Here is a 13935-nt window from a genome sequence, read left to right as displayed (position 1 = left end):
ACACTGCCAAGTCCACCACTAAACCATGTCCCCAAGCACCGCATCTACACGTCTTTTAAATACCTCCAGGGATGGTGACTCAACCACTTCCCTGGGCAGCCTGTTCCAAGGCTTGACAGCCCTTTCGGTGAAGAAAGGGCAGACGATCACTGCCCTAGTCCTGCTGGCCCCACTATTTCTGTTTTGTATGTTAATTTTTTCTAAAATAAATCTAAAGAACTAAATTTAAAGCATCTGAACTGATAGTATCTGATTTGCAATCTCTGATTGCAGTTCATATTTTACTGAGATACAAGTTTTAAGAGAAAGAGCTATCTGTTACATAATTTCAAGTCTTTGCTATAGTGAGAACAGATGTTTCTGAATTGAGCAGCAAATGTAGGCTAAGATACTGTTGTGGTTTAACTCCAGCCAGCAACTAAGCACTACACAGCTGCTCGCTCATCCTCCCCCCGCAGCGGGATGGGGGAGGAGAATTGGAAGAGCAACAGCGAGAAAACTTGTGGGTTGAGATAAGAACAGTTTAATAATTGAAATATAATAATAATAATATATATTATATAATAATATTATATATTAATATATTATATTATATATTAAATATAATAATATAATAATAATTATTATTATTATGATGTATGTAATTATTGTAATGAAAATGAAAATAACAAAGAGAAATAAAACCCAAAAAAGACAAATGATGTAGCTAACCAACTGATGCCCAGCCAGTCCCTGGGCAGTGGCCCCCCCACCAACCTTCCCCCTAGTTTTATTGCTGAGCATGATGTCCTATGGTATAGAATATCTCTTTGGTCAGTTGGGATCAGCTGTCCTGGCTGTGTCCCCTCCCAACTTTCTGTGCACCCCCAGCCTACACTCCTTGCTGGTGGAGCAATGCGAGTGGCAGAAGAGGCCTTGACTCTGTGTAAGCACTGCTCAGCAATAACGAAAACATCCCTGTGTTATCAACACTGTTTCCAGCACAAATCCAAAACATAGCCCCATACTAGCTACTATGAAGAAAATTAACTCTACCCCAGCCTAAACCAGCACAGATATTCATAAATCTATGGTCACTGAGGAAAAGTAATGTTAGAAAGCCACCTAGTCAACATGCAGACAGATTTATTGTGTCTTCAGTATTTAATTTCAGTGAAAGAAACAACAAATAATATCTAAAACCTCAGTAAAAATAAATCACAAGAAAAATAATGTTGGTTGAGCAGAAAATTATTGTTAATGGGAAGCCTTGAGACTTAGAATACACAGTGGAACTGAACCAAGGTTAAAGGTATCTATTTTCACAAGCTATTCCAAAAGTTTTAGACAAGTTCATTACATAGGTACTGTGTTGCTTCAAAAAAAAAAATCTGACAGATGACGTCTGGAATAATCCTGACAGATGATGTCTGGAGATGTAGCATATATCTTAGGTTTGCAACGCAATGCAGGTGGGAAGGGACCTCATGAAATGGGTTATCCAACCTCCTGCCCACAGTGTGTTTGTGTTATGAAACTAATGGTAGCATTTATTTTTTCTTGCATTTGTACTTATTTTTTGAATCTTTTTTTTTAATTATTATTATTGTTGTTGTTAATTTATTCCATGGAATCACAGGCTCTTTTTCAGTTAAATCAGATAAAGTGTTGAAAATCCAGTAGATATGTTGCAGTTCCCAACATCAACAGTTTTCTTTTGCTAGATGGCTTTGAAATACTAGCCTTTCCAGTAGTTAAGGGAGAATCTTTGAATACATCTCACAGAAATGTTTTTCTTATACAACTTTAAATAATTAATCGTTTTAATTCCAGGTGTCCTGTTGAGAAGAGTTTTCACAAAAAACTCCTTTTCCAAGATACTTTCCAAGATATTTTTGTGATCTGCAATAAATGTATGTTAACACCTATGTATGTCCTGGAGAAACAAAGATGTAGAAGTTAGAGGATCTCTTTCATGTTGAGTCAATGCTTTGTAGCACTAATTGCTTTAGTGCATTTAAGAGTGGTACCTTGAGTATAAAGAATATGAAAAAATATGAATAAGAATTATTTCAGAAAGCATTAATAAATATTTAATACAAATATTTATTTGATCTGCAGAAATTTACTTGAGTGCTTCCTTGATGCTTCAAAACTGAAAGAAGCAAAAGAGTTTTCATCTGCTGCAGCAATCTTTATTAAGGAAAATGTTCCAGATAAATACTCTCAAATATTTTCTCTGATGGTAATGCTGTAAAATATTTTAAACTTCCAGTAAGACAGGAGCTTTCTCTACATTTCATAAGATCATAGTTACAATTGTTAAATATGTTGTTTCCTTCATTTACATTTTGTGAGCTACCAAACAGTACAGTAGATATGCAGAGATTTTTACAATTTGTATATTTTTGATACTATAAGCTAAAGAGCTCCCTACTGCTCCATGTTATTTTAATACAACATAGTATCATCGGGATAACTGTTGCTAACCCTAAAAATTCTGGTTGGGAATAATTACTATTAACACAAAAGGTGTAGTGTGTGCAACTTAACCTGCCTTATGCCATTGAGCATATTTAGCATCTGTTGACTTTTCTCATGCTGATAAATACTTAAATGACCCAACTTGAACCCTATAAATGGGTTTGGGAATTGGAGCATATGACAATAGTTCACATTTCTTGCATGCCCTTAATTTGGGAAATAAGAGGGTCAAGACGAATGTGGCAAAAGCAGAAATAGGCAAATAAAACTTGGAAGTTGCGTGCAGTCATATTTTCTTTCATTCTGCTACACTGCCTATTGTCTTTTTCTGTTCACTCCCAATCACTGCCTTTCAAGAGCATATGTTTATAATACAAAGTTCTCTAATATTTGAATTAAGAGAACCAATATACAACCTTCCAGAGGTGCGATATTAATGAGGCAATAACATTTAGGCAAGGTCAAAGTGACTTCTGTATGTTTTAGAGGCAGTGTGGAGCAAAGCTATTTGACAGTGGCCTTAAACAGAATAATAAAGTAGTTCTAATATTGTACTTGGGCTATGTGTCTCAGCAGGGCTACAGAATAATGATCCACACTATTGAGTGCGTTAGTAACAGCATAATTAAGTCCTGCAAAACTTATTGTTCCAGTACAGCTTAAGTAATCAGTATTGATTGCTATGGGCAATCAGTGTGAGAGAGTCAGGAGAGATGATGTGCACATGTTTAATGTGTAACTCTATAGTTAAATTGAAGTAACTACAGTTTATTGTCATTTCTTCATAATATTTTTTGTTATATATAATTTATAGTTACAGATAAATTTGAATAGAATCATAGAATAGTTTGGGTTGGAAGGACCCTTAAAGGTCATCTAGTCCAACCCCCCTGCCGCGGGCAGGGACATCTTCAGCTAGATCAGGTTGCTCAGAGCCCCGTCCAACCTGACCTAGGGCTCACTTCTCATAGCTGGATAAGATGATTTCAGAATGTGTGCTATCAAAAGGTGTTATTAAAAATGCATTCATTAGAATTCTAACTCAGATGTTAGTTCCGCATTTAGATTTCTGCTAATACTTCTGATCCTCACTATGTGAAGATTAGCATATCTCTACTAGGTCATCTTTGTGGTATCTGGGCAGAACAACATAGATTATCGTAGTAGCCTCACTGCCCTTAAAGTCCATGAACAAGCCTACAGTCAACATACCTGCTTTATTTTAGCCCTATTGAGTGTGTCTGTCCTTTGTTTGCTTATTTAATCAATTAATAATTAAATTGTTATTTTATAGGTATATCACAAACTAATGGATATTTCCCAGGTAGAGAAGGAAATACAAAATTCCATCCATTTTTCAGTTATTTATAAAATGCAGATGTTAAAATCGTAAGTATTAAAATGTATCCTTCCACTTGTACTTTGATGCTGATATTACAGAGGTAGAGTCAGGTCCTGATATCCCATTTGCTAGTAGAAAAATCTACTGCAAAGATTGGTGTCTCAAACGGAAAACTATAATGACAGTTTGGGTAGTAACTGTCAGGCCTGTCTACAGAACAGCCTCAGGTAAAAAGTGAGATAGTTCTTTGCGAATGTAGGGAATAGTGTGCCGTACAGATATTCTCAGGTTAAAGAATTTAAGAGATTGAAAGACATTTTTGTATCCAACAGGTTGCGATTCAGTACACAAGTCCTGTATAAGAGAGTAAAGATGAAGTGGGGAAATCACACCTGAAATACAATGCATGAATCGCAAAGATGGGAAGCATAATACTTTTTAAACTTTTAAATTTTAAAGGCATAAAACAATTTTGAAAATTAGACTTATAACAAAATCTCATTTAATTTTTTTTTTCAATGTCTCAACACTTCCCCTTTTAAAAAGTATTAATTCTTTTCTTAGTGGATTAATTTATGTTGACATAATAGGAAAGGAGATTTGCACACCATTTTTCTTTGCTTCTGGAATAAAATTTACTTTACTGTCTGAAATACTAATTCTTATGCTGGAATGTGCTTTGTGCTTCGTGTCTGGCTGTCTCTGAGTTAACTTACTTGGCATACTGAAGTAGGTTTTCTTGACTTGATTTTTAAATTTTTTTTCTCTGATATTTCAAAATCCAGGTATCTCACTAATACATTGGACTAGGAGCCATAACGAGGAGAGTTACTTCAAATTTCTAATGCAATAATATTTCTTGTGAAAAGTTATGATCAATTCCTAATATATTGCAGGCAGCGGGACACAAATGAATTTCCAAGTGATGCCACCGCAAATCTGAATTCTGTATATGTACTTTTGAAACAATATGATGTACCTCCAGCATCTGTTCTCAGTGTGAAGTGAGTTTTACTTGTCATAGCCCTGTGAAAGTTGATGCTGAAGCTGATCCTGCTTCCACTGAAGTCTGTCAAAATTCCTGTTGGCCTTGAAGAGAGTGAACTAGCACTTAGTTATAATTGTTCGTGTTGTGTTAACGCTTAGGTCATCTTAAAAGAAGACAAAGGTCCTATTAGGCTTTATTAAAGGACTCAAGATTAAATATCTTCTTCCATATAGCTGTTTGTATAACCTGATTAAATCTTTCCATAACCCTTTGTTGTTGATAAACCAATGGGTTTGACTGTTTTAAGTTGGGTGCCAGTTGACTGCATTGTATTTACAGAATTACCTGTAATCTTCGTTTGCTATTTCACCATCTTTGTGCTGCACACATTTCATTCTGCATTCTTTATGTTCTTCAGGAACAGTTTGTGCAAGACTACAGTAGAAGTATACTAATTATTTTCCATAAACAGATGAACTTTTGTATTTTTCATGTAGCCAACTTTAATCTTTTTCCTTTTTAACTGTGAGCATTACTAGTATAATCACATGTCCTTTAATATTCAGGTGACTTCAAGGTTTTCAGATATATTGCATAAAGTTACTTTCATATAGTGTTTTTCTCATTCCATGAAAGAGCAATATCAGATTCTCTGAAGTGACGTTTTTCTATTTTTGAAGGATTCCTTTGATTCTGGAATTAGCTCGTTTTTCTATGGAAGTAAACTGCATTAAGCTTGCATATGATTGTATACTTGATTTGAAGAGGGCTGGGATTACTGTAAGTATTAATATTAATTATGGTTGATTTTTTTTTTTTTACAAACATTGCTCTCCCCCCCCAACCTTGTGATTATACTTTAAAAATAATACTGATGGTTCTGTGATTTCTGTCCATCTCTGTATTGTTTATATATTCATTAATATAAATAATTACTTGGATAAGTGATCTATTCCTAAACTAGAGAGAAGATGTAAGGTCAGAAGGTAGGGTATAGGTAGAATAGAGTAATTAGTGGTGCAGTTAGTTTTGGAAAATAAATGTTAACTGTAAATTTTTGCCTATGTTTTTAAAACGTTATCTGTGGAACAGTTTGATTGGAAGTTAAATGCTGCTGCAGATTTTGAAGATTTAACCAGTTTACCCATTGAGACTGTAATTGGTCACCAAGATGTAAGCTCTAAAAGCAGTTAATGTTACTTACATTCACTTCAGTCTTTATGAGTACAGTATCAACCTTGCAGAACAGCATACGAATGCTAATTTTGATGAGGAGAAAAGAGAGCATTTGTCTGGAGCATGATTAGGGGACTGATGGAAGGAGGAGTTCAAAAAAGCTTGCAAAAAAAAAAAAAAGCCCCAGAGTTGTTACCTTTTCTGTAAAGTAGGACTTAAGCGGTATAGTTCTCTCACTGGAGCGAGAAATCCAGAGACGTTGTGCCACAAACTGCACTCCCTAATCCTTTCCTTTGTGTGGATCTTTTCTGATAGTGTTTGTTCCTATAAATTTCCCAGTTTCCTTTAGTAGGAATGATTCATCTTCCAGCAAACTATTATTTGATTTGTTATTTACTGACATTTAATAATTTTTACTCTTCTGTAGTGTTTTTATTATAACGTTACTGTAGGGCTATTCTTAGATTAAAATTTTGTGTGGTCTCCCTAATAACTGGTCTTTCAATGTGTGTGCCCTTTTTGATTCTTACGTCCAGCTGGCTCTCAGATTTGTTTCTTCTGTTCCTTCCCCATTGTTGTGGCTTAACCCCAGCTGGCAACGAAGCACCACACAGCTGCTCACTCGCTTCCCACGCTGGTGGGATGGGGGAGAGAATTGGAAGAGTAAAAGTGAAAAAACTCGTGGGTTGAGATAAAAACAGTTTAATAATTAAAAAGAAATTAGTAATAATAATAACAATAATAAAAAAAATTGTAAAGAAAAGAGGAGAAAAAAAAACAGAGAGAAAAATAAAACCCAAGAAAAGTGATGCAAATGAAAACAATTACTCACCACCAACTGAACGATGCCCACCCAGTCCCCGAGCAGCGGCCCCCCCGTCAACCTCCCCCCCAATTTTATTGCTGAGCATGACTTCCTATGTTGTGGGATATGCCTTTGGCCAGTTGAGGTCAGCTGTCCCAGCGGTGTCCCCTCCCAAACCCTCGCGCACCCCCAGCCTGCTCGCCGGCAGGGCAGGGTGAGGAGCAGAACAGCCCCCGGCGCTGTGCAAGCGCTGCTCAGCAGTAACTAACACACCCCTGCGTCATCAACGCTGTTTTCAGCACAAACCCAAAACGTAGCCCCATACAAGCTACTGTGAAGAAAACTAATTCTATTCAAGCCAAAACAACTACACCTGTTGAGAAACAGAAATGTTCATCACTGTATTCAGAAAATCAGTATGTTTTTCAGATATAAAAATACATGAAAAAGTGCCTGGTTGCACTACTCATGATCCCCATGAGTAAGTTTTTAGTTATCTGAAACGTGCATGTAAGGAAATATAAGTGGCAAATACTGCCAAACAAATTTCAAAACATATTTCCAAATTTCTATTATAATGATCCTATTTTGAGTTACTTGTAATGTAAATTTTACTTATCCTCACTGACATTTTTTTATTCCCGGTATCTGCTTCAGGCCCATTTTTTCTGAAAATTTCCCGCAATGCTAAAATCATACACAATTCCATAGCATTCCACAGGAACATGTGTTTAAATCCCCCCGATAAAAGATTCACAAGGATTTAGTTCGAGTGTTTGTATAGACAGTAATAACAAGTATCCCTTCTCCAGCAGCAGTAGAGAAGCCTTGCTTCTATTTCAACCTTCTCCCTTAGAGTTAGTGGGTGTTTAAGTGATCATTTTCAGATTGTCTGGCGTCATTTTGACAGTGACCTCTTCATGGTAGAGTGAGAGAAATCTGTATCAAGTTCCTATTCCTTGACTTTTGCCAAATACTGACAGATTTCTGAATTCTGTCTCTCTATGTATTTGTCATTACATGGTAGTGGCAGTTCTACATTCATCTAAGTTTTTCAAGATCTCATCTGTTTTCCAGTCATGGGGATGTTAAATTAATAAAGATCATGATTTGATAGTAGTTCATAATGAACGATGAATGGAGATTCTGTCTGGCTTTCCCTACTGCACCACATGAAACCAAAAACAAAATATCTTAGATGATCCATACATATAATTTGTATGATTTAATAGCCAGATCTTTCCTGAGGTTTTAAAAATCTAACTTCTTTTTTCACTTAAAAGTTGCACTACCCACCAAGATGAATCCTTTCTGTCTTGACTAGCTTTTGTTTATTCCAAGCATGTACCTTTTCAATAACATTAGTGAGCAAGAATCTACTAGAACTGAAATCAAATTACAGTATAGGAAAAATCAAGTGTACACTGGTTTTCTTATGGCTAAGTCTGGCAATGAACAACTTTAAAAAGTCTAGTACAGTTATTTTGCAGCTTTGGCTTAGTAAGAAGTGACTGCTGTTCCAACAACAAATTCTACTCCCTTTTTATTGTTTCAGTTAATTAGCTAGTATAGTGGGATTTTCAGTAAGAAAGTACAGTGCTGTATTAGTGTAATTATAATCTTCATTGTGTTCCTTTTTAATTATTAAAATTAGGATTTTGTATATTAATACTTCATAGGAGCAAGGGAAACTTATTGAAATAGAATGCCTGGAATATGAATATGAAATAAAAAAAATTGGCACTAAAATTGTGACTTATACCAAAGGAGTTGTTGAGGTATGTTCTTTAATATTAAATTGAGAGGAAAGTAAAAGTTTTAATTTCTTAAATGTGGAAAATTGCTTTGGACTTGTGTATCTTAATTACATTATACTGATCAGAAATTCTTTTAAACTTTATATTCTTTCTAATTGGGCTGCCAAGAAGAAAACAGGGAAAAATAAACAACAGTTGTATATTCCTCCCTTAAGTCTTCTGTCTGGCTATGAAGGTTCATAATATGTTACTTCCCAAGAGTAAAGATGGTAGCACTGCGGCATGCTCTCTTGTTTTCATATTTTACATTTATGGGAGGTGTTTTCATAGAATTTCTTGAGTTGAAAGGGACCCATAAGGATCATTGAGTCCAACTCAACTGTTATTGCATGTTATGGGCGATCTCATACAAATTCTTACGTCAGAGAAATGCAGATTATTCCTGATAAATTGTCACACTGGGGAGGATTTTCTTGGATTTCTATAGTCAGTTGACTCAGTTATCATTCAGACCATCAAAAGTAGAAGCCTAAATGGTCAATGTTATCAATGGGATTAGATAGATGCCTACAATGAGCAATTTAGAACAGCTATTAGAGGCACCTCAAGTTCCTAAAAGGGGAAGTATGAATATGCTTCATGGAAATCGATAGTGTTAGTGCATAAACTTACTCCTATCTATGACTGTTCTCATTTTGGGGTTCAGAAATTCCATTCACCTTTTGAAAAAAAAAATTCCATTAATTCCTCATAATATGAAACAATGCTAATACTGCTTAAGTAGAAATAGGATATTTAGATATTTAGGTATTTCTAAATATTCCTACCACAGTATATGCGGTTGGAGAGTTTTTGTTTGATTTTTTCTTTTTTTTTTTTTTGTATTGCATAACCTCTAAAAAGAACTTAATAATTAGCAAGTATCTGTTACTGTAGGTAAGGATTTGCTTTTAGATTTAATAGGAACCAAGTTTAATTGACAGTATGGCAAATCCCATTCATATTATTTCTTTTTTTCCTCTCTTACACTGCATTTGTAGCTTAGTATAAGCTACAAAAAGTAAAAAAAAAAAAAAAAAAAGCAGCTAAGCCTTCTGAATTCACAAATATTTCACAATTAGCAATTTCTGTTTATCACAAGAACGGGGAATAGCTGACAGACTTCTGCCTGAAATATGTAGTAGCAGCATGGAGTACCTAAAAGAAATACTCCTTAGTTATCAATGCCTATTTAAAAAAAAAAAGTTTTTATTAAAGAAATTATTTTTTTAAAAAAATTATTTTTAAAAAAAAAGTTTCCAAAGTCTGCTGGTTGAGGGACTGCTTTCTATTGGAAACAGCCCTAAGATTAAAATTTGGAGGAACATGCAAGAAGTTGTATTCATTAAATGCAATATATGCTAATTAATTTTTCATTTGTGTAGGCTCAGCTGGAGTTGATAAAAAATCTTGAGTTCACCTTAAAACATGCAGTTCAATTGGGAGATCCTGATGTCATTCAGGTTGTTTGTACAACACAGTGGAATCTGTGCTTACCACTACTACAACACAATTTGCATCAACATGTGCGAAAGCCGTTGATATCAGTTGCTGATGCCCTTGAAGAGATTGACAGGTAACTTTCTATGCTGTGTACTTTTTTATTTGTTACTTTGAAAGGTCTAATGACTGAGCATCAAACTCATTTCAAAGCTCAAGCTCTATGATATTAAGTGATTTTGAAAATTTTCCACTAGCTTGTAATAAATTAACGTCTGCGTATTGCATACATTTCCTCGTTAATCATTTAAATATAGGTTCCTTTCAGGCAAAATCTCACACTGTTTAATGGCCTATAGCAAATACTGAAATTTGTTAGGAACTGAAAAATACTATAGTTAATCAAAATTATATGAGAAAATTCCAAAGCTGCAGTATGAGTAAGTGTGTTGGAATGTGGTGTAGATTCTTGTATTAACATTACTTTTGTTGGTTAAAAACATACAATTAAAAAATTACTTTTAAAAAGCATCATGGCTTCTGTATTACATCTCAAATAAGACACTTCTTGCAAGATACTATTTTTGTATCTTCGGTGATACTTCTTTTTAATTTAAAAACCTACTGTATTAAGAAAATGTATAATTTTTTTAGATGTATTCTTCTGTTTGCTGTTATGCAGTACTTAACCTTAAGCACCTAAATAGCTTCACCTTTTTTGTTAATTTGAGTGGAACAAGCAAACCTTAGTATGTGGTACTTAGTTAAGTTTGGACCTATACATAGGCTGACTACTAAGAACAAAGATCATAACTTTTGTAGTAGAGCTAGTTACAATCAACATAATCTGTCATTTGAGCAGAACGGTAGGTGGTTTCTGATAAAAGTATTACAGTATTATAAAGGTGAGGAATATATTTTCAGTGTTTTTAAGATGTAATTTTTAGTTGCATAAAGAGGAAACAAGCCTGAAGAAGCAGATATACACCTGTATAAAAACACTATATTGTATTACTATACTGTCATCAAGCATTTCTTACGCTTTCCATATAAAGAGTGCAATATCAGCGTACGTGACTTTGATGTTTATACTAAATGTCAGTAATGACAATTTTTCTCTAAAAGCTTGCAGGTTAGGTTTTTGGGAGGTTAGGGCTTTGGCTTTTGTTATCCGTATATTCCTAACAATCCAGTAGACTCAACCTCAGCTCTGAGATGGTACTGTCACTAGAGATTGAATGAAGTCACTTGTCCCTACTAATTTGCCTGTCTTAATTTTTGTTTTGATTGTAAGCATTAATTGTAATTACTTTGGTCAGCAGGAAAAGGGCGATATTTGCGCAGTCAGATTAGCTCTAATGTGGACATACATTAGTTCTTTGGCATGATATTTGATAGCCTTGAAAACCTTCCTTCAGTTCTATTTTTCATAAAATTGTTTTCATTTATCTCATTTTTTGTTTTTCTTCCTGGAAATAATCTAAAGTAGCACGTAGAGCTCAGAGCTGTCATGAACAGCTTCCTGGGGCAGGTGATGGATAGGGAGCACAGTGTACCTGAGACTGGAGAACATGCAGTCTTCTCTGACTTCATAGAGTGGTTGCAGCAACATCTGGGCAAAGACACTGCCTACAGTGAGTGTGTACACCAGTGCTGAGCCAAATCTTTAAAAGTGGTGAGCTAGTGCAATCAGGGCTAGATTTTTAGAAGTATTATCTTCTTAAATGTTATGAACAGAGAGTGAACTTTTATCAAAAGCGGCCATTATCCAGTACATCGTGCTCTCAACTCTCTCTGGGAGTTAATAAATACTTTTGAAAATCTGTTCACTTGATTTGCATACCGAAGTGGTAACTTCAGTGTGGTACTGAAAGAGAGTTCTGCTAATACACAAAGATCAGTTAGTCTACAAGATGTGTTGCTTCCTCGTGGCTGTGTTTTCTCATGCAGGATTAATGGAAGTACAATGCAATTAAATTTTCTAAGTCATTTCATTAAAAAGGTATAATGGTGAAAATGAAAGAGACAAGTAAGTTAGAAAGGGAATATATTTTCATACTGGAATCACTTTTAATTATTGAGTTTCACTTTTGGGTAATTTTTAGGTCGAAGAATTTTAATTTGCCTCATTTTAACAGTTTACATTTAAATTCATATTCCTTAGCATGTTGATTTTGTTGCGTTGCCAAGTTCATATGGAAATAGCTCGTATTGAAGAAGATGGGGATAGAATAGAGGCTGCTGTGGAACATTTGCAAAAAGCTATATATCTAAACAACAGCGGGCAGTATCAAGAACATCTAAGATTGACTTTTAACCGTCTTCGTTTGTGCACTATGCTGTATAAGTCACCTGAGCGTCTAGAGGATTGGGCAGTAGTGATGATTGAACAGGTAATCATGAAGAATAAGGTCAGTAGCTGAAATAAGTTTGCTTATTAAATTCTAGCAGAGGAAAGCCAGCTGTTTAGTAGAACTGCATATTAGTAGAACCAGCATCAGCTTGCTTTCAGCAAATTGGCATTGGTTGGTTACCTTGAAAAACACTCTGAATTCTCCCTATGGTGGTCATGCTGCTTCACACACTGAAAACTGCGATAGAGGATTTTTTTCCAGCTATGTTCAAAGCTTATTTCCTGGGCGGGGAGAGGAAGTTATTCATTAGCAAAAACATCAGCAAAAAAGAAGCCTACTCATAATTGCCAACAATTAAGATTTCATTGCATGGAACAGTGTTTTAATTAATGAGGGGAGCAGTGGCCAAACATCTAAACATCCTAGCTGGCTTTGAGATAAATCAGTATTATGTCACACTTACAACTGACGCTAAATAATATAATCTAAAGTCACAGTGTAGTCATTGTCAAGAGTTATTGCATCTAATTCTGTTGTGGTGCCTCAGCACCTGAACAAAAGTCATACTGGCAATTGATTGTTAGTTGGCTAAAAGAAATTTCAGCTATACACCATTTTGGGATATTCACAGGAATTAAGATGTGTTTGCTGAACCTAACATCAGTACTGGAAAGCTGCTGGTGAGTGGATATGTCTATTGTTAAGACAAAGAAAAGTGAAGATTTTTTTGTCTAGTTTTAATGCTTTTCCATGCAAGTTTACTCCGTTTAAATGTTATTTTAAAAAAATCACTTATACCTCCTCTGGCTTTGGCTAATTCTGAGTGGACTATGAATTTTTTATATTTTGCAGCAATTCCTAGTTGCACAACGGATATGTTATTGTTGGTTTCTAAATAAATACTGTTCTTTATTTAACAAAGTATAACATAATGACAAGTTGTACACTGAGGAATATATCGTAAAGATCCATGAGGAGCATGAACAGTACTTTGTATTCATTTATTTTTGATGTATTCATGTCAAGATCAACCAAAGTTCTATGATCTGCACTTGTTATGTTTAGTAAATAAGATACATAAATAGGAATATAATAGAAATGAACCTTATAACAATTAGTTCTTTTCTTTACGTAGGCTAAAAGGGGAAAGCAGAAGGATAATGTGAGGAAAAAGAGGTCCCTTTTGGTAAATGCAGGTCTTGCACTAGCTCCTGATTCATTTCAAGTAGTCCTTGACAGTGAAAATGAAGCTAAAGGTACGTATGTGTGACTAGAAGTTACTACACTTGACTTTAACTGCTTTGCACAGTCTTAAAGGTTGGACATAACATCCAGTGGCAACATATAGAGAATATTGCAATACAGGTGAAGTGACAGTTCTGCTGAATTCTGCGGCAAAGCTCCTATTGATTTCATTAGGGATCTAAGATTTATATTGTGGTACTGGAAGAGGAAATGTTATTGTTTTCCCCTCTGAATTCATCTGAATCTTATTGTTGTGCTGTAGTATGTTGTAAGTTGTGTTGTAATTTTATTTTCACTATGTGTAACTCCTGAATGTTCTTACCCAA

At 34.9% G+C, this 13935-nt stretch overlaps 1 protein-coding gene across 1 annotated transcript in view; it reads left to right on the top strand.

Moving 5' to 3' along the window:
- The window catches only part of CFAP46 (cilia and flagella associated protein 46), an 85510-nt gene that overhangs the window by 7627 nt on the left and 63948 nt on the right, over nt 1–13935 (top strand). The window contains exons 6-13 of the mRNA XM_075155327.1: nt 2101–2224; nt 3758–3852; nt 4702–4809; nt 5474–5573; nt 8454–8552; nt 9956–10146; nt 12175–12403; nt 13500–13620. Coding sequence (XP_075011428.1) covers nt 2101–2224; nt 3758–3852; nt 4702–4809; nt 5474–5573; nt 8454–8552; nt 9956–10146; nt 12175–12403; nt 13500–13620 — 1067 coding nt within the window. The remainder of the gene's footprint in view (nt 1–2100; nt 2225–3757; nt 3853–4701; nt 4810–5473; nt 5574–8453; nt 8553–9955; nt 10147–12174; nt 12404–13499; nt 13621–13935) is intronic.

This window comes from Calonectris borealis, chromosome 7 (genome assembly GCF_964195595.1).
Source record: "Calonectris borealis chromosome 7, bCalBor7.hap1.2, whole genome shotgun sequence".
NCBI classification, from domain to species: domain Eukaryota; kingdom Metazoa; phylum Chordata; class Aves; order Procellariiformes; family Procellariidae; genus Calonectris; species Calonectris borealis.
This window is presented reverse-complemented; position numbering and strand designations above follow the sequence as displayed.